This window comes from Auxenochlorella protothecoides (genome assembly GCF_000733215.1).
Source record: "Auxenochlorella protothecoides strain 0710 unplaced genomic scaffold scaffold36, whole genome shotgun sequence".
NCBI classification, from domain to species: domain Eukaryota; kingdom Viridiplantae; phylum Chlorophyta; class Trebouxiophyceae; order Chlorellales; family Chlorellaceae; genus Auxenochlorella; species Auxenochlorella protothecoides.
In genome coordinates, this window is record NW_011934143.1 from 229989 (window position 1) to 249539 (window position 19551).

The 19551-nt window shown below is 65.1% G+C and overlaps 7 protein-coding genes across 7 annotated transcripts; 5 read left to right on the forward strand and 2 right to left on the reverse strand.

Moving 5' to 3' along the window:
* Positions 1-955: 955 nt before the first annotated feature.
* On the forward strand, positions 956-1123 carry F751_3361 (hypothetical protein; the record flags this gene model as incomplete). The annotated part of the gene is made up of 1 exon (XM_011397738.1): positions 956-1123. The coding sequence occupies one exon, from the start codon at positions 956-958 to the stop codon at positions 1121-1123; it is 168 nt and encodes a 55-aa protein (XP_011396040.1).
* Positions 1124-1545: 422 nt separating this feature from the next.
* On the forward strand, positions 1546-2584 carry F751_3362 (putative 60S ribosomal protein L14; the record flags this gene model as incomplete). Its single annotated transcript, XM_011397739.1, has 3 exons — positions 1546-1650; positions 1961-2215; positions 2540-2584. The coding sequence occupies 3 exons, from the start codon at positions 1546-1548 to the stop codon at positions 2582-2584; spliced, it is 405 nt and encodes a 134-aa protein (XP_011396041.1).
* A 283-nt stretch (positions 2585-2867) lies between these two features.
* On the reverse strand, positions 2868-4779 carry F751_3363 (UPF0420 protein; the record flags this gene model as incomplete). The annotated part of the gene is made up of 5 exons (XM_011397740.1): positions 2868-3539; positions 3725-3819; positions 4012-4168; positions 4376-4670; positions 4751-4779. The coding sequence occupies 5 exons, from the start codon at positions 4777-4779 to the stop codon at positions 2868-2870; spliced, it is 1248 nt and encodes a 415-aa protein (XP_011396042.1).
* A 2232-nt stretch (positions 4780-7011) lies between these two features.
* On the forward strand, positions 7012-9330 carry F751_3364 (hypothetical protein; the record flags this gene model as incomplete). Its single annotated transcript, XM_011397741.1, has 5 exons — positions 7012-7114; positions 7211-7287; positions 7472-7649; positions 8122-8450; positions 9301-9330. 5 exons carry the CDS (start codon positions 7012-7014, stop codon positions 9328-9330), a joined length of 717 nt encoding a protein of 238 aa, XP_011396043.1.
* A 222-nt stretch (positions 9331-9552) lies between these two features.
* On the reverse strand, positions 9553-11981 carry F751_3365 (hypothetical protein; the record flags this gene model as incomplete). Its single annotated transcript, XM_011397742.1, has 7 exons — positions 9553-9717; positions 9856-9971; positions 10157-10244; positions 10329-10419; positions 10578-10694; positions 10854-11008; positions 11691-11981. The coding sequence occupies 7 exons, from the start codon at positions 11979-11981 to the stop codon at positions 9553-9555; spliced, it is 1023 nt and encodes a 340-aa protein (XP_011396044.1).
* Positions 11982-12840: 859 nt separating this feature from the next.
* Positions 12841-13193, forward strand: F751_3366 (hypothetical protein; the record flags this gene model as incomplete). Its single annotated transcript, XM_011397743.1, has 2 exons — positions 12841-12852; positions 13017-13193. 2 exons carry the CDS (start codon positions 12841-12843, stop codon positions 13191-13193), a joined length of 189 nt encoding a protein of 62 aa, XP_011396045.1.
* A 526-nt stretch (positions 13194-13719) lies between these two features.
* Positions 13720-17469, forward strand: F751_3367 (Cell division cycle 5-like protein; the record flags this gene model as incomplete). The annotated part of the gene is made up of 9 exons (XM_011397744.1): positions 13720-13726; positions 13828-14128; positions 14374-14532; positions 14780-14882; positions 15015-15123; positions 15430-15756; positions 15865-16253; positions 16479-16634; positions 17308-17469. 9 exons carry the CDS (start codon positions 13720-13722, stop codon positions 17467-17469), a joined length of 1713 nt encoding a protein of 570 aa, XP_011396046.1.
* Positions 17470-19551: the final 2082 nt, after the last annotated feature.

Here is a 19551-nt window from a genome sequence, read left to right on the forward strand (position 1 = left end):
CCAGCGCGGCGCCGACGGCGGCGCCGGCCAGGCCGGGCTTGGCGGGCGACAGCGGCGACCCCACCACCTTGCCCTTGGGCGACCCCGGCGGCGAAGTGGTGGTGAGGCGGGCGGGGAGCGCCGCGGGGGGCAGGTCGGGGGGGATGGGCAGCACGGAGTCTCCCGCGCCGGGGGGGCCGCCGCCGCCGCGTCCGTCGCCGCGGCCCGGCCGCCCCGGCTCATCGCGCTCCTCGCCGCAGTCGCCGCCGCCGCGGTCGCCGCCGCGGTCGCGGTCGTCGCCGCCTCCCTCGCTGTCGGAGCTGGAGGCGGAGTCCAGCAGGCCGGGGTCTGCATCCTCGTGCCCCGCCGTCTCCAGCAGCAGCGACACATGGGTGATCAGCGGCTCCAGGCAGCGCGGCAGGTCCACGCGCAGCGCGGCGCCCAGCACGCCCAGCGCCGCGGCCTGGCGCGCGCCCGGCGCCGCGTCGGCGCGCGCACCCAGCAGCAGGGCGCCGGCGGGGGAGGGGGGCTGGGAGGGCGGCGGGCACGAGGCCGGGAAGGGGACCGCGAGGACAAAGGGGTCGGCCACATCCACCACTGGCAAGCCGGCCCTGGGAGGGGGGGGCAGAGGCTTGCTTTCGGCAGGGGTGGGCGAGGAAGGGCGCGAGGGTTGCGCCAAGCACCCTTTGGTGGATGAAGGGGCGGCATGCCGCGGTACGGTGCCAGGCACGGGCCCAAGCAGGTCGGCGGCCCCTAAGGTACACCACAGCACCCATGCCCGCCAAGGCTACCCCTCACCCCCCCTCACCCCCGATCGATAGATGCTCACTTTCTACTGACGAGTATGGGGCGACGTTGCTGGATGGCCATCCATGCCAGTGTTTCGTCGGGGCTGTACAGCCCGAGCTGGGGCAGGCCAGGCTGCAAAAAGTTGCCGTAGGTGACTAGTACAGGGGAGTCGTCCCCGCGCGGCTGCATGAGCAGCGCGATACTGGAGGGGAGGGAAAAGGAATTAGATGAGGCTCGGCATGAAGGTCAGGCCAGCCGAACGAGCGGGTGTCGCATGGAACCCCGGCGCAGGATAGAGTGCCACCCACAAGGTAGTCACTCCCGACACTGCTTAAGCAGCGAAGATCCATACTGACCGGAGGGACAGGGCTTCGGGCAGGGCTTTGATGACTTCATCTCTTGTACTCGCAAGGATCTCGTTCTGTGTAAAGCAGGTGCACAGCGCCGCGGCCAGGAGACTCGGGGAGGACCCCACCTGGGGCTCCGTTCTCACCATGGGCGGTCTGGGAGGAGTGTGCTCCTCTCTTACTTACATTAGAAGTGTCTTTAACACACCACCCACTTGGGATTGGGCGCAGGTGCTGCCCCCTGGCCCCGTCTGTGACTCATGAAGGGTACAGGGGCTCGCGAGACAAGGAGGACTCGTATGTGAACACATGATTTGTCCCCGGCTCCTCCACCGAGCTGTGCTGTGGAGTCTGGGCGGCGATTTGGCCCTCCTGCTACGACACCTTCGGCCCTTTGGACTGGAGGTATACCGGGGTGAGAAGAGCCAATATGCCGTTCACACGCTACGTTGAGATTGGGCGCGTGGCCCTCATCAACTACGGCCCGGAGTATGGCAAGCTGGTGGTCATCAGCGACGTGGTAGACCAGAACAGGGTGCGTTGGGGGACAGGATGCAGGAGAAGGGAGTGGGCATATTGGCGCGGGTTAAGGGGTGCTCAGGAGCTGGACTGCGGTGTGGAGAGGCGCGTGGCTGGCTCATGGCCGGAGCATGGGCGTGTGCCTTGGACCCCTGCGGACAGGACTGGATCGCCGAGGCCAGACTTTTACCTCTCCAAGCAGAATAGCTAGGAATTACGGCTTCTTGTGGCTCACAATGTGGCATTCTGGGCCTCCCGAGGTCATGGTGCCGGTGCGGTGGTGGCTGCGCCCCCGACCCCCTTCCCCCCCCCCCCACCCGACACAGGCACTGGTCGACCGGCCGGACGAGATCCGCCGCGTCGTCAACTTCAAGCGCCTGGTGCTGACCGACTTCAAGATCGACATCCCCCGCCTGGCCAAGAAGTCCGTGCTGACCAAGGCCCTGGAGGAGGCCGATGTCTTTGCCAAGTTCAGCAACAGCAGCTGGGGCAGGAAGATTGCCAAGCGCGAGGCCAAGGCCAACCTGACCGACTTCGAGCGCCACACCGCGCTGGTCGCAAAGGTGACCCGCAGCAAGAAGGTGAGCGCGGCGGCAGGTGGCAGGGGATGGCGTGGGTGGGCCAGGGCAGTATGCCAAGGCCTGGCTTGTGGCGTCAGATTGATCGAGGGAATGATCCACACCAGGGAGGTCTGCTGGGGTCTGTTGAATGAATCTATCAACAGTTGACAGCTGTGAGGGCAGTTGGAAGGTTCGTTTTTGTGCCTGTCCTCCCCCCTGTCCGCCGTTGTGGGTGTCCACACCACCTCTGCATGGAGTGGCTGTGGCACACCGACGGTCAATTCAGTATGCTCCAGGCCCACACCACCGATGCTCACCCGTTCCCTTGTTCCCCTTCCATCACAGGTGCGCACCGCCTTTAACGCCCTGAAGAAGGCTGCCAAGAACTGAGCCTGTGGCTGTGCTCCTCCCCCCGCCGCCCCCTTCTCTGTAAAGCCTGTCCAGTCTCCGCCACTGCTCGAGGTCCAGGCAGGGTCTGTACACGCTCTGGTGTGCTGTGGGCGCAGGGTGTTCTCACGGGCTGTCGCATCACTCATTCCTGCTCACAGCCTGGCGTGCCCTGGGCAGCTGTATGGAGCATGGGGTGTGGGTCGGTGCAGGTTCTCCACCAACCCCCACACCCTCGCCCCTGTCACGGCTGGGGCGAAGAGACACGCCCCTCTCCCCTCGGACGTCACTCAGCGTCGTGCAGGCGCGTGGGCCCCTGGCCCAGGAGGGAGTCCCCCAGGACCCACCCCTGCGCCTCCGCCTGCCGCTGGAAGTCAGGGAAGGCGGCCTGCATGGCCCGCAGGCCGGCGGCCTCGCCCTCCCCCGGGTGCGCCTCCAGCCAGGCCGCCTGCCACAGCGCGCGCAGCGCGTCGTGCGCCCCTGCGCGCTGCCTGAGCACCACCCAGCACCGCCCCGAGTGACGGGTGAGCAGGTAGGCCTCTGCCGAGTAGGTCGCGCAGAGGGCCGCCAGGTCGCGCCCGGCCCCCGCCGCGAGCGCCTCGCCCAGCGTGCAGCCCAGCGCGACGTCGCCCGGCGGCAGCGCCAGCGCGCTCTCCCCTCGATTCACCTCGCGGATGGCGGGCACACGCCCCTCGCAAATGTGCGCGGCGACCAGCGCTGCGGCGCGCTTCCTGTTGGGCCAAGGGAAGGCCAGGCGGGAGAGGGCCGCGGCGCGCAGCGTGACGTGCGCAGCCTGGATGCCGACCCAGGCCAGCACGACACCGGGCGTGGCGTGCGCGCTTTCCAGGGCGCGCAGCAGGGCCACGCTGGCGCCCAGGCCCACCAGCTGGGCGCCCACGCCCCAGACCTCCTCCCGCGCGGACACGTCGCCCACGTTGTTCTTGGCCGCGAAGTGGGTCTGATGGAGGGCGAGGGGGGGCGGGGGTGGGGCATGGGTGACGAGGGGTCGGAGGAAGAAGGTGTGGGGTGACAAGCTGGGGCGACAAGGCCAGGGAGAGTGTGCGAGGAAAAGGGGGGCCCGATCGGGCACAGGGAGAACGGGCACCAAGACGCGTGCCAGGGTCCCCCGGCTCACCCGCCAACCTCCCTCGCCTGTATCACGCGGAAGCAGGGGTGGCCCAGGCCATGGCCCACGGCCGTCGCCAGGTTGCCACCGCCAGCCAGCAGCACAAAGTGGCCTGTGGAGTTGGGGGGAATTAGGGGGAGACGGGGCTGCAGCATCTCGCCCAGCAGTGACTCGAGGGGGCGGAATGAGGGACGGCAGGGCCCCCCCTGGTTCTCTTCACGCCGCGTGTTGCCCCTCCAGCAACCCCCCCCCTTTGGGCTCGTGTCACCCTGCCAAATGGTGCACACCCTCACTCCCCACCCACCAGGGTAGGCCTGGGTCGCAATCTCCAGGGCCAGGCCCAGCGTGGTCACAGCCTCGGCCGCCAGGCGCCACCGCCGCGGGTCCTCGTCGAACACGGAGGCGAAGCGGGCGCTGACGGCGAAGCGGCCCAGCGCCCCGATGCCGTCCTTGCTGATCCACTTTATTGCGGCGGAGGCCCCCGCGGCGCCCCCGGGCCCCGCATCGATGCCCACGGCCTGTGGGCTTAGTGGAACGGTGGTCAGCGTTGAGAGAGGGAAGGGGTGGAGGTGGTCACCCCTGCAAAGAAAACTGGGCACTCAGGCGCCCAAGTGGACTGAGCGCACGGTGCACTAGGGCAGCGGGGCACCACCCGCATGGCTCCCGACCTGGAGCATGCTGGTGGTGGCCAGGGCATGTGACATGACGCCCGTCACATGCGTGGGCAGGGTCCACAGCTGGTACTCCAGGTAGTCGGGGGTGACGCTGTCTGGCCAGTCCTTGGGAAGGAAGAGACCCGCGAGGAAGGAGCGGGCCGGGCCGAGGGGCCCCGCCGACTCCCCTGACCATGCCTCCTTCTGGCCGGTGCCCAGGCCCGGCTCGCCCACCTCCCTCACCTCCCCATCCTCGCCCACGCCCAGGCGCTGAATGCGCTGGGGGCCCACCTCAATGAAGCTGAGGGTGCTGGGAGCAGATTGGGGGGTGGGAGGGGAGGAGGTGGCACCGGCGCGGAGGGAGGGGAACCGCAGCTTGTGCCCATGCACCGCCGTGGGCCCCTCAGGCCGGAGATCATGCCCGGCGAATGCCCGCCTCGAGGGGGGTCCGGTCTGCATGAGACTAAATATTGTGCATTGTGAAAGGCGTGGAGGCCTGAGTCGACATCAATCTGCCCGCAAGATGTCATGCATGAGAATGTATCGGAGAATCGGGCATGAGGCTCCATTTTACAGTGTGCCTGCGTGCTCAGATTCCCAGCATCTGCCCCATCAGAATCTTTCTCAGCCCGCTCAGTGACAACGAGTTATCTTCATGAGGCGGGCCAGACCACACATCTGCATTCCCAGACGTACCCTCTGTTCAAAATAACACTGGCGCTGTCATTTTGCCCGGTGAGAACCCCCTGCTCCTCAACAACCACTGCCAGGGTGCAGCCCATGCTGCATGGGGTCATCCTGCATCAGGCATTTCTAGAGCCTCTTCAAGCCGTCCGCTTGGTCGTTTAATGTTTGAAAGGTAGCAGAGCCGATACATAGAGACTTTCGGAGGGACTGTCAACATGCAAATTGCAATGATTCACCGCCTGGCGGCAGCATAACCAGGCCCCATTGCCGCAACCCTCGCTGCCACTGCCGCCGCCCGCGCCTGCGCCGCCGCCAGGGCTTCCTCTGTCGACGGCCTGGAGGCACCCAGGTTGGGTTGACTCGCGCTCTTCACAAAGTCTATGCGGCCCGTGGCCTGCCGCTGAGCCGCCCTTCGCTGCTCCTCAGCTGCTGCGGCGGCCCGTTGGACTTCGAGGTAGTCGTCGGGGTGCAGGGCTGACGGGTCCAGGACCTGCATGGGAAGAGGGGCACTTCGTGAGGCTTTGGACATGCAGCCTGATTGGTGTCAGGATGGGTGTGCATCCTACACAGTGGACACAGCGTGGCCCACGAGCCTGGTCTACACTTATGCACCATCTGCAAAAGCGTCCGCATATGCTCTCCCCTTGCCCTTCCCCTGTCCCTTCCTGAAGAAGCAATAATGACATGGACAGTGGCCAAGCATCGTCAGCCCTTCACACCTCTGGTGCAAAGCAGGTGCCATACTGCTGGATGTCATAGTGCTCGATCATCTTGCGGAAAAACTCAGGATTGCGGTAGCCCCTGCACAGTGCTTACGACCAGCGTAATCGTCAAGGGTGCCACACATATGGTGGACGATTCGCACTGTAGAGCTGCACCCCCCTCGTCATACATACATGCGGGGTCAAGGCTTTGCACGCTCAGATGAGGAGCTTCCCCTCATGAAGCCGCACATGCCACCTCATCTCAAACACCTGCTTTTCCGAATCTCTTCAGTCACGCTCCGCCCCTGAGTTTCCTGGATGTGGATCCAGGTGGCAATCTTCCTCTGCAGCTCGACGCTCGGCTCGCCTGGAGGGGCGGCCCGCATCTCCGGGGGAAGGCTGCTGCTCAGGCCTTCGGGTAATATGGGATCAGGGCCAGATGCAGCGCCATCACTCCTCTCAGCCGCTCTGCCCTGAGCCATGTAGGTTTCTGGGGGCTCTTCGCCCTCCTCGGTCTCCATCGGATCGTTGGAGGATTGGGTGCGCTCCTGTGGGGTTGCTTGGTGCCCGCCTCCTGCACGCGCGCCGTCCACTGAGCTCCCTGGGGGATGGCACGGTGTGTGCAGGGACTCTGAAGGTCCATGACCATGGGGCCTCCAACACCGGCTCCAGGGAGCAATGCCTACCAAACCTTGCCACCATGGCACCAGCACACTGCATTGCACGTCAGGAACAACCAGACTTACCGTGGGATGGGGACCGACTATCCTCATCGCTGTCTGCGTAGGCACCAAGGAGTCCACCTAGCTCCGACATCCTCGCGCGTCCGAGAGAAAAGTCGAAGCGGGCACTGGTGCGAGGACAGAACAGGAAAGGGAGTGGTTGTCTCTACTTCTTACTAGACGTGTCTGTGCCTGCAGCCAAGGCTCTGCAGAAGGATCTGCGTCAAGGCGCGAGCTCTGAGTTTGCGCGCCCTGAGAGGAGCCCGGGCACACACATATCAAGATGCGCTTCGTGAAGACGAGCTTGCGCTAACGACCTCGCAAAATAGTCTTGAGTCTCACGTTACAATGAATCTGTTATGAGTCGTGGCAAACGGGAGAGGTTGGATCTTGGACGAGGTCGAGGCGCCAGTTCCCCAGGTACAGGTCCTCCTCAGTTTTTGGTTCAGTTTTTGATTCGCACGCATGCGGATGAGAGAACTTTCTCACTCATTCTGCAGCTCCAGATGTCTCCGATGATAATCCTCTGGCCTCGGCAATGGCGGGGTACGCTTCGGAGGAGGAGGAAGCGCCATGCAACCTAGACGCTGAGGTCGCCCAGTTTGTCACCAAGCTGCATGCTGACGGCCTTCTGCCGGCCGGTGAGCTTCCATCTGGACTCCTACCGCTGGGGGACCAAGGCTACACTGCATCGGCACGAGGCACGCAATCCTTGCCAAGACAACAGCCCACTGCAGAAGAGCTGGATGGGTTCTCTCACATACCCACCGCATGCATTGAGGCATCCGGCGCCTACTTGGAACAGATCCCCAAGGTGAGCTGGCTCGATTGCGAGATGGGTTTTAGCTCTGAGCCTGGCTCCCCACTGTGTCCAGACAGTGGTCTGCCAACCCATGCGCGCACCCCCAGCGGGCAGCAATCCACCCCCATGCAATATTGCTTTGCCAACTGATGGCATCTTAACACCAGCAAACGGTGCCTCTCCCTCTCAACGGCAGGTGTGTCGCCTGGCCATTGAGAGCCAGACCCTGTCGGCCCTGCTCGCCCTTTTTGCGAGGCTGGAGCAGGAGGCACCCGGGACGGTCGGCTGGCGAGCGGTGGCTGGCGTGCTGACCCAAGCCCTCCATGAAGTGGAGAAGCAGACGGCAGAAGCCGCAGACGAGCTTCGCGCTGCGAGTCTCGACAAAATGACACTTGCTGTCCCTGCCAAAGGCATTCCACGGGAGCAGAGCCTGCCATATGTTTTGTCCACGGGTGCGATGGCGGAGGGATCGCCAGCCCCTCCATCCCAATCTGTGCCGCCAGCGGTGGCGGATGAGGCTGATGACATGGACCTAGAGTCGTCCTCCACTGAAGGGGGAGAGGATGGGGAGGTGCCGCCCCTGCCACCAGGTGTGAGAGAGGTTGAGGAGGGGATGCACTTGGGCAATAAGGGACTCAATCTTCATGTCAAAGCCGGGCAGGGTACACACAAGACAGGACAACAGTACTTTTAGAGAGCCAGGATATGAACTGGACTCTGCAAAAGCGGCCTCCTCGCTATGCGCACGCAGGGTATGAATTGCGATATCAGTTAGGGCATTGAGCTGCCAATCCAGACAGAGAACACCGGGATCACCATTCCTATCACCTTCTTCCCGCCCTGCAGCCCCCCAGATAGACTACGAGCTGTTTGGGCTGCCAAAACCCCCAGAACCAGCGGCCCCAGAATCAAAGACAGGGAGTGCCCCCCATCCCAGATCTGAGGGCAAAGAGAGGAAGCGGAGGAAGGGGAATGCGGTGCCCGTCGCCGCGACCTCCAAGCTCAGGCACTCGGCCCAGCTGGCCAAATGGCAGGCTGTGCAGCAGTCTGCCATGCAGGCGGAGGAGGCGGCGGCGGGGGCGAGGGACAGCGAGGCGCAGCGTGCACAGCAGGCCGAGGAGTGGCGGCTGAGCCAGCTGCGCAGCGGAGCCTCCGACGGCAACGCCAACTTTGCGGTGAGTGGAAAGCGGCGCCCTGTCTGCTGCTGTGTATTTGGTGTGGGAGTTGGGGCCCTGCGGACGGGCGTGGCACTCTGTCATTGTGGTGGGACTGCCCGCGTGGGGGTTTGGAGGGGGTCCCAATGCCTCTCCCAGCATCGCCATCTGCTCCCGGCCCCAATCTGGGATTCTGTCTGGGAACGGACCCTCCACACCCCTGCACAGCCGGTGGTGGGCGACTGGCGGAGCAGACTCGCGGCAAGAAGAAAGAAGGAGGAAAGAGCTGAGAAGAGGGCGCGCAGAGCTGCGTCGAGGGAGGATCACGTGGAAGAGGGTGCTCCGCCAAGCCTCCCCCCGGGCTGGCAAGCGATAGCGGACCCCAGCACTGGAGCCACCTACTATGCCAACTTGGAGACACGGGTGAGGGTTGAGGTTGGGGGTTGGCAATCTGAGGATCCTCTTCCCCATGCTGAAGCTGTACACCCTGCAGGAGAGGGGGTAGTGACCCCAGACAAGTGTAGGGTGGCTCGGGGTGCTGTGTGGCGTCTGGGCATGGGAGGTGACCTATGGAAGTGCCCATGTCGACTAGAGTGCCGTATTTGACTACCAGCGCCGGAGTCACCCGGACTGGGGAATCATTAAGAAGTGTGCTGGGCTGCGACTGGCTTCTCTGGCAACTCACTGTGCTCCTCCATGTGCTTTGCATCCGGAATCACCTTGAGCCGGCCAGACCTCTGGCTGCATCCCGCTGCCATCACATATTTTGCAGCAGCAGGGACCTCTGGGTGGCCTCGCATGGGCATGCGAGAACAAGCATGGACATGGGCTCAGTTGCTCCTATCCTTTCACGATCCCCCCTATTCTGCAGGAAACGCAGTGGACAGCGCCAGAGGGCTGAGAGCTGGTCGAAAACCTCCCTGGTAGACAGTGTTATGGCTGGTGAAGTCATTGTAAGATTCCAGCTCCATCGAGCAAGCTCATGTGCAACCAGTGCAAGCCCAAGACCAGACCGTCAAGGTGGTGGGCGGCTGCCCGCACGGCATCCCAGGGTTACTGGTGTTCGCTTGAATGGAAGGAACAGGCCGTGCCTCCTGGCAAGACAGTGCCCCTCTGCCAGCCGTCAGCTCAGCAGCAGAGCTGCCTCCCCCGGTCGCAGCGTCTCGCGGGGCAGATGTGGTACCAGGTGCCGGGCGCCGGTGAGAAGGCGCAGGCGCTCCGCCGCCACGGCCGCCGCCTCGCGCTTGGCCCTGCAGGCGGCCTCCTCTGCGGCAGCCAGGTCCTCTGCCTGCACGGGATTAGGGTGACGAGGGAGTTAGATCTTGACGCCTATGCTGTGGCAAGCCCTCATGTCTGGGGCATAGGAGCCGGCGGGTGCCTGATCTGGGCAGCGACATGTCTCGCGATCCTCCCAGGCAATCCCCACCTGCGTCGCTCGGCCCCCGCCGCGCCGGGTCGCCAGGACGGAGCCGACCTGCCGCGTGCGCTCCACCTCCCTCTGGCGCCGCTCCGCCTGTGCCGCCTTTTCCACCTTCTCCTCCTCTGCGAGTGGTTTAGGAAGTGGGCCTGGGGCATGAAGCGTGTAGAGCAGGGGCGCTCCCACTTGCTGCAACAGCAATTTGCAACCCACCGCGTGCTGCCTCGGTCTGGGCACTGCACGACCTGGTGCATCGCAGCTGGCTCAGCATTCGGACCCCGCTGGTCAAGCGCCCCACCCCAGGCCTCACCGGCCAGGCGCTCGACGAGGCGGTCCGCGTACTCGCGCTCCTCCCGCTCGCGGGCCGCGCTGGCAGCGCGGGCCTCCTCGCTGATTGCCTGGTTGGCCGCGCTCGCCGCCGCGGCGGCCGCCGCCCTCGCCTGTCTCTCCCGCTCCTCGCGCTGCGCCGCCCGGGCCGCTACGCGCTCCGCGTGCAGCGCGGCCAGCGCGGCCTCGTGCTCCTCTTTTGCGCGCTGGGCACGCTGTGCTGCCGCCGACAGCTCGGCCACGGCGCTGGGGAAGGGGTGGGCCACGAGGTGCGTCGGGCAAGGGTGGTGACCCCACATGTCAGCAGGCCAATAGACAGCCGTGATACCATGAAGCAGCCCTGCGCTTCCCACGCCCACGCATATAGTACACTGAAGAACCCGGGCACGAGACCCATGGCGCACCTATCGTGCTGGCGGGCACGACCCGCCCTTGCTGCCGCCTCCTGCTCGTGAGCATCGCGGCGCAGCTGGATGTATGCCAATGCCTTTCTTTCCTCCTCCGCCTCCAGCTGGCAGCGTCTGGGAGGCAAAGCATGGGTGGTTGGAGGGGTGTGTCGCCTGCCTGGGGATTATGGGACTTGCATACACAGCCCATGTGACGCTGTCGATGCACAGTGGGGCAGCTGCGCAAGCCTTCCCTCGCCACCAAGCACGGCCAAGATTGCATCCACCACGCACCGCTGCGACTCGGCGGCGGCCTGGGACACGCTTTCGGCCGCTGCTTGCTGGCTGGCAGCCCGACGCGCCTGCTGAGCATCCCGGGCGGCTGCCTTGGCCTCCTCTGCCTCGCGCAGGACCCTGGCAAGCAGCGCGGCATCCTGCGCCTTCTCCTCCTGGGAAGGAACGGAAATCGAATGGGTGAGAGGGCCTCAGAGACTGCCATTTCACCATCATTTCCAATATCCAATAACACGCGTAAAGCCAAGCACTGGATGCCAGCCATGCAGCATGTACAGTGCTGGGCAGCTGCTATAGTAAATGAACTCGGACGGGTCAAGACCTCTGCCCCACACACTAGTCTGCAGTAAATGCCCTTACACAAAGATCTTGGGGTCAACCGCTCACGGCTTAGAAAATCCCAACCCACCTCGGCAATGCGTCGCAAATTCTGCTGGTGAAGCTCCAAGGACCTTCGTGCCTGCTCCGCCTCTAAAGCTTTTGTTGCCTCTTTGGCTGCCGCAGCCTCGCGAGCAAGACGCGCGGCTTGCAGTTGAGCGGCTGCTGCTTCAGCTGCAGCCGCCGCTTTAGCTTCCTGCTCCTGCTTGCTCAGGGTGCTCTTCTCCTGGAGCTGCTGAGCCCGTACCCAGTTCACCTGGGCGCAAGGATGGAGAATCATATTACAACTCTCCTGTGCAGGCATACAATGTTTGTGAGCGACGCCCATGCATATGGTTTTGGGGGAATTGAGCTCTTGGCGTCGCAGGGGCGCACGCCAATAGGGGTCGCCCTGCCTGCTTTACAGAGCTTCAACCATGAATCAGGCCCAAAAACCCTACTCAAACCCATCCCACGCACCTCTGCTGCCATGAGCTTGGAGCGAAGGTCCCTCAACTCGATGCTCTGAGCCAACAGCATGGCCCTCTGGGATGCAGCCAGATGTAACTTTCGCTTCTCATCCTTGTCTTCAGAGTCAGACTGGCTGACGGGCTGAGGAGCTTCCAAGTCTAAGAGATCTTTCTCACCCGAGGCATGGGCAGCCATTCGCTCCACCAGCTTGTTCTCCAGCCGGGCGTTCTCAGTCATGAGCTTATTGGCCTCTACATACCGACTGAGCTCCCGCCTGTATCTCTCCTGTTTGAGGACCATCCTGGCTCTTGGCTGTTGAACCTGCAGGTCGAGGCGATCTCGACCTAAAACGATATTCGAACTGGGGTCTGCAAAGCAAGTGCTGCCCTTGAAGAGTTTCGTGGACACAGACTACGCTGACGCAGTGCCGGACATGCGAGGAGTGTTGACTACTCGAGCGTCGGCCGCTTGCAATGGACGGTAAGTATACCTATTGTGAGATTTGTCTCATGTTGTATCACCAGACCGGGTGTGTGTTTGGGGTACTGGGTACTTCTTGGTCTGTGGTTGAATATATGAACATCGCGCCCAATCGGTTCTCGAGGGGACACGCATGAATTATAACACAGCGGATCTGCGGAAGGCTCAGAGTCCTTGCAACGCGTTAATCCAAGCGTGTATAGGATGAATCAATTCACATATTCCGTGCTCGCTGATGTTGACCTGCTGATATCCGGTCTCTGAGGATGGTTACGGGGGGGGAGTATGGCGCAGGGTACGCGAGCCGGTAAGTCAGTAGCAGTGAATGGAATAACATCCTTCCCTAGTAGTACATTGAAGTGTTATTATCCGTCGATACCCCTCCCTCCAACAGGCCGGGCTTGACAGCTCGACAACCATTGTTTGGCGCCCCATCAGACCAAGTCCAGGTTTCGGTTGAGCCCTCGCTGGATTGGGACGATGAGATTGAGCAGCTTAGAGCAGGGGTGGGACGTTTGAAACAGGTGAGGACCTGCTTGTGTCGTTTGGGAGCCGCTTTGTGTTGGTTTGAGCAGACACCAATCTCTGTGCATAGTGTCTCGACTTCCCATATGGGCGCACAACATGCTCCCAGGTGTCATCTGCGATTCAAGAGGAAAACACGCTCACAAAACAAGTCATGGATGGACTAGTGAGCTGGTGCTATGGAGAGGGAATGAGGAGACCAGGGTCATGTGCAGATATATGCCAGTCAGCTGCTGTATTCATAGTAAAGCAGTGAAAAAGTAAGCCCTCTCCGCCTAGTTATTGGGCACCAAGATATCAAACAGCTCATATGTCCTCCTCATCTTGCAGGAAAGTGCCATGGAGACATCACGGCAATCCCTGAAACAGGCATCCAAAAGGCTAAGAAGAGCTATGGTCCAGAGTCAATCCAACCATGTCCTGTATGTTTTTCTTTTCGCAATCGCAGTATTCTTTGCCCTCTACTTCTGGAACAAGCTTTACAAGCTGTTGAGGTGGATTTTGTAAGCTATCAGTCACCGACTAAAGAGAAGGAGTTTCAAAGTGATCGTGGCATGCCATGGGCCTGACTGTGAGAGAGACCCCTGGCTCTATAGTGCCACCTGGAAACGTCAAGAGGCTCCTCCTGCAATAAGAATCGGTAAATATCACTGAACTATTCTGTGGCAAGCTCCAAGAGGCTTGTAAACTGGCAAATGGGGTGACTGGAAAGACCAATGCAGCAAGCTCTCTCAAGAGTTTCTGCCCTGCCCCCCGAGCCCCCTGATCTGCCACGTAGGGAGCGCCAAAGCGATCGTTTCGACGGAGGGACCTAAGCATGCGCCGTTCAGCACAGTCGATGGCTTTCAGTCAGGACCTAATTATCTTGCGCGACCCTCCTCGAGTCAAGTCTGGCCTTTGGTAAAGGCGAGGCGCATGGAACATCACCACCCATCCCCTCTGTGAGCGACAGCACAGACTTCTCCGCCACCGCTCCATCGTAACGTGAACAGAAGCTGGCTAAGGGCCTTGGAGAAGAGGAGACTCGGCCAGGATGAGGAGTGAGTGACGTGGTGGGTTGCCGTCCGACATCATCCCCCGAAAGCACTCGTGTTCCCCGCCTGCACCACACCCCCTCAACCCCGGCCGCCCCTCCTCCCAGTCCTCATCAAGGGAGGTGTGTGGAAGAACACAGAGGATGAGATCCTCAAGGCCGCGGTCATGAAGTATGGCCTAAACCAGTGGGCCCGCATCTCGTCACTGCTCACCCGGAAGTCGGCCAAGCAGTGCAAGGCCAGGTGGTACGAGTGGCTGGACCCCGCCATCAAGAAGACGGAATGGACGCGGGAGGAGGACGAGAAGCTGCTGCACCTGGCCAAGCTCATGCCTACGCAGTGGCGCACCATAGCCCCCATCGTGGGCAGGACGCCGGTGCAGTGCCTGGAGCGATACGAGAAGCTCCTGTACGTTGCTCGATTTTGCTATGAGCTGCTTTCCTTTTAGGGGGAGGGGGTTTGAGCCGACAGGGTCTCTGTTGGAATTGGTCTGGCTGATGCAATGGGGCTCAGGAAGAGCCCTGCAGCTTCATGAACTGATTGACGGGTGAAAGCTGGCCGCTGATACATGGTGTCAGCAGCAACTTGATCTTGAAAACCTTCACTTTTGGCTTGATTTACTCACCGTACCTTTACCCACCCTGCCTTGCCAGGGACATGGCGGCTGGGAAGGAGACGTACGACCCCACGGACGACCCCCGGCGCCTCCGCCCCGGCGAGATCGATCCTAACCCGGAGTCAAAGCCTGCCCGCCCCGACCCCATCGACATGGACGAGGACGAGAAGGAGATGCTGTCGGAGGCGCGGGCCAGGTGCGTGCTCCGCCTCTGGCCCCACGTCGCGTGTTGGGAGTGAGGGCGGCGTAGATAGCAGCGTTTGACGGGAGAGCCAATGAAGCCCCCACTCTGGTGTTAGCCCTTGTTCCGCAGCTTGCCGACGGGGTTCCGACACACTGCGTCGTTCTCAATGCTGCTGGAATGATGTATTTTTTTTGGGGGGGGGGTCGGCCATTTATGGTCCACAGCACCCGTCACATTCTCTCCCACCATGGACATACAGATTAGCAAATACCAAGGGGAAGAAGGCAAAGCGCAAAGCGCGCGAGAAGCAGCTGGAGGAGGCGCGGCGCCTGGCAACGCTGCAGAAGAAGCGCGAACTCAAGGTGGGGGGCGTTGTCTCCTGTGGGCCGAAGAGGCGGTGGAGGCGCTCTATGCCTGGTCTTTGCTGCTGGGTTTTACAACAGGAAGAGACTCGCTCAGGCTGCAAATCCCCTCCCTCAATACCACATCTCCAGGCTGCCGGCATTGAGGTGCGGGAGCGGACGCGGCGCGGGGGCGCCATCGACTACTCCAAGGAGGTGCCCTTTGAGCGGCGAGCCGCCGCCGGCTTCTTCGACACGCGCGGTGAGGACCTGCAAAGAGGAGAACCTGGGAGACCTGGGCAGGGAGATGACGCCGGAGAGGTCGCACTGCAGCCTGGCTGTCGGGGCTTGGCTTTGAATGCAGGGGGCGGCTCAATCGCAGGCACTGTACAGCAAAGGCGTGCACCAGCCGGCTCGTCCGCGGTTCCCACCGTGGCCCACCTGTTCCGCATGAACACCTACGGTGTGCGCACCCCTCTGCCGTGCGAATGTGTTTCCTTCAGTAAGCCAAACCCTCCCCCTGGAACACCCACCCGTTCCCCCGCAAAAACCTCCCCTTTCTGCGCAGAGGAGGCGACGCGGACCTCGGAAATGCAGGAGGACTTCCGGCCCATCACAGTGGACGAGCTGGAGGGGCGCAAGCGCAAGGACATCGAGAAGGAGCTGATCAAGGCCGACCTGGCCAAGGCGCGTGTGGCCGAGCGCGCCAACGCCCCGGCGGCCCTGGCGCGCGCGCTGGCGGCCAACGAGGCCTCCGCGGGCCCCGTACGGCGCGGGAAGCTCATGCTCCCCGCGCCGGCCGTGACTGACGAGGAGCTGGAGGCGCTGGCGCGCGGCGGGTACGCCGCGGCCGACCGCGACGCTGACGTGGCGGCGGGCGGCAGCGCCGCCACGCGTGGCCTGCTGGGCGACTACGCGACGCCCGGGCGTGTCGGCGGCGCGCCCACGCCTGCACGCGGCGGTGCGGCGCCGCCCGGCCCCTCTCGCGTCATGCAGGAGGCAGCCAACCTGGCGGCGCTCACCGCCGGCGCCACGCCGCTGCTGGGCGGGGAGAACCCGGTGCTGCACCCCTCGGACTTCTCGGGGGTCACCCCACGCGCGACGCCGGCCGCCACGCCGGGGACGCACGCGCTCGGGGGGACCCCAGCCGCCACGCTGGGGACGCACGCGCTGGGCGGCGTGGCGATTGCCGCCACGCCGCGCGGCGGGCGGGTCTCGGGCGGCGGTGCCACGCCGGCGCCGGTGCCCACGCCGCTGCGCGACGCGCTCGGGCTGAACGAGGCCGCGGCCAGCGCAAGCTCCAAGCGCGAGGAGGCCGCGCGCTTGGCCCTGCTGCGCAACGACCTGCGCGCGGGGCTGGCCCAGCTTCCGGGCCCTCGCAACGAGTACCAGGTGGTGGTGCCCGAGCTGGCGCCGGCCGAGGGCGCCGTGCCGGACGGCTTCTTCGAGGAGGATGCGGCAGATGCAGCGCAGCGCCGCGCCGCTGCGGCCGAGGCCGAGCGCTGCGCCGCGCTGCGCCGCGCCTCGCAGGCCGTGCAGCGCGGCCTGCCGCGCCCCGCGCCCGACGCGGCGCGCGCGCTGGCGTCCGACCCCCCCGCGACGACGGCGGGCGGCGAGGCCGACGCCCTGCGTCGCGCCTCGGCGCTGCTGGGCGCCGAGCTGGCGGCGCTGCTGGCCTACGAGGCCGAGGCCTTCCCCGCCAAGGCGGAGAAGGGGAAGGGAAAGGGGGCGGCGGCGGCGCACCAGGCCGCGAGTCTGCCCCCGCTGGAGCAGGTGGGGACGCGGGCGGGAGGAGGGGGAGAATCTTGGAGTGGGCCGGGCCCAGTGCGTGTGCGCATGGGGGCTGTGGGAAAGGGCCTCTGAAGGAGCTGGACTCGGCCGCGGCATCGCACGCGCTGCTGGCGGTGGGTGCATGGCAGGCGGGCGCCGTGCCGCGTCGAGCAGTCAGTGACCCGTTTGCATCGGCAGAAGCCCACATCCAGCACGCACCCGCCGCCCTTCCCTGCGGCGCCACCAAACTTGAACACCCGACCCAACCCCCGCGCATGCGCAGTTCGCGTCGGAGGCCCTTGCGAGCGCGGCGCAGCTCCTGGCCGCCGAGACGGCGGCAGTGCGGGCGGGAACGGGGCACGCGGGCAGCACGGCCGAGGAGGCGGCGGCGGCGTCTGCGGCCGCAGCAGCCGACATCATCCTGCTGCCCTCCACGGGCCGCTTCGTGCGCGGGGCCTCGGCCAGCGCCGCGGAGCGGGCGGCCGCGCTGGGCGCGCGCTTCGACCACGCGCGGCACGAGATGGAGCGCGAGGCACGGCGCGCCGCCAAGCTGGAGGCCCGCGCCGGATTGCTGACGGCGGGCCTGGCCGCGCGCGGCGGGCGCCTGGCCGAGGAGGCGGCGGGGGCGGCGCGGGACCTGGCGGCCGCCGCCCTGGACCTGGCCTGCTTCGGCGAGCTGGCCGCGCGCGAGGCGGAGGCCGGGCCTGCGCGCGTCGCTGAGCTGGCGGCGCTGGTGGCCGCGCAGCGCGCGCGCGAGGCCGCGCTGCAGGACAGGTACCGCGCGGCGCGCGACGCGGTGCTGGACGCCCGGCGGCCCCTGCCCCAAGCGGCGGCGTGAGCGCGGCGCGTGTGGTGGGGCGTGTGTGTGTATGCGTTGGAGGGAAGGAAAGTGGTGGTCTTGATCGCACGCCTGCCGCCCACAGACCTGCATGTGCCCCCAGCTCCTACCCTGACCTGGCCCCCATGCGGCAAGCATGCTTGTCAGCAATGCCCATGTAACCATGACAATGGTTGGTGACAATGGCAAAGAGCAAAATTGTCGTTATGTTCAGGGTGTGCACGGCAGCAGGGTCAGCTCAACGAGGCCTGGCCCCCTCCCAATTGCCGTACCATGTGGCGTGCGGCAGTACCCTCCCGACTGCCTCCGACGTCCCAATATATAATGCCGTTCCGGGCGTCATGTGCGCGCAGATGCCCATAGCACCTCGCATCCCTCGCCAGGCCCCACCCAGTCCAGATCCCGACCCCAGCACCCACGATCTAGCCAGCTGGTACGCCATGGCCCCCCATGCAGCGCATGCACAAGGCCCCGCCGGCGACGCCGGGAGCACACGGAAGGGGAACCCCGGCCCCTCCCGGAAGGTGATAGACACCATCAAAGAGGCGACGGGGGCATCCGAGGAGGATGTGGTGGCAGTACTGGCGGAATGCGGGGGGGACGCGAACGAAGCCACGTCGCGACTGATCGAGAGTGAGTGGGCGGGTGGCAACGGAGCGCGAGGCGTGGCGACGTGTGGCATGTGCTCATGACATTTCCGTGCATCCGGTGCAGACCCCTTCTGCCAGGTGGTACACAAGAAGGAGCGGCGGAAAGAGGTGAGGGTGGGGTTCAGGTCGCGCCGTGTTACCCCGGGAGTGATGCAAGCAGCGGCACTCAATCCCGCGGCAATGCGCGATTGTCTGAGGAGCCGGGATGGTGCGGTTGGAGCATTGCATGGCGAGCCTCACTGCACTGCCGAGCCGCCCCTGGCCCCATGCCCCTGCCAACAATGCAGAGGCCGCCGGTGGCCGAGAGGCGGGGCGAGAGGCGGGATGACTTCCGGGACGAGCGGTTCCGGGACGAGCGACGCGGTGAGGGCCGGCGCGGAGGTCCTGGCGGCCAGGCCGGACGTGGCGGCGGCCGCTTCGCTGGCGGCAGAGGTGCGTGGGGGCTTGTGATGGGGATGAAGCTCCTGGGGCGGGGAAGACGGGGGTTTATGGGTGTTGCGGATGCGCAAAATTGCCTGCCGCTGCAGCTTTGTATCGAGGTATGTGCTGCGACATTTGGAACTGATGTTGGCAGGCTATGTACGGCCGCTGTGACGGCCTGCGGCCTTGGAGAGAGCGCCAGGCAGGGAGTTTGCACTCCTGAACGGTGCAAGCGTCGCCTCGGGTGCCTCTGGTGACCAGCCATGAACTGACTGGCAACTCCGTGCCAAGGACGACCCCACACCCCTGCCCGACACTCCACCCCTCCCACCAGGCGCCGGGCGCGACGCGCGTCGCGAGGGCGGGGAGCGGGCCGCGGCGGCCGCCGCAGCCGCCGCGCCCCTCGTAGAGGAGGACACCGGCTTCGGCTCCTTCGTCCAGACCCCCGCCGCCCCCGCCGCGCTCCCCGAGCCCAGCGCCAGCGCGCCGCCCGCGGTGGGCGAGGGCGAGGGCGGCTTCGGCTCACTTGCCCCCGACGCGATCGAGGCCGCGCGCGCCGCCTACACCCGCCCCTCCACGGCGACGCCCTCCGGCAATGGCCACGCGGCTGCCGCCGCCGCGGCGCCTGCCGCGTCCACCTCCTCGACCTGGACGCCCTCCACCGGCCCCGCCCGCCCTGTCACCGTGGGCTATGCAGACCTCTTCCGCAAGGCGGCGGGCCCCGGCCGGCCGGCCGCGGCGGCGGCGCCCGCCGCGCCCCGCCGCGCGGCGCAGGAGCCCGCCACGAGCTCCGCCCCGGCCGAAGGCGCCACGCGGGAGGCTCCCGCTGCGCGAGAGGCAGCCGCGGCGCCGGCATTCGCGGCCGCCGCCGAGGCCGCTGCGCCCGCCGCTGCGCCCGCGCCCGCGCCCGCGTGGGGCGGCGCTGGCGCCGCGCCGCACTCCCCCGCCGTTGCGGCGCCGGCGCCGCAGGCCCCCGTTGGGTCGCCTCTGCAGGCGCCGGTGGGCTGCTGGC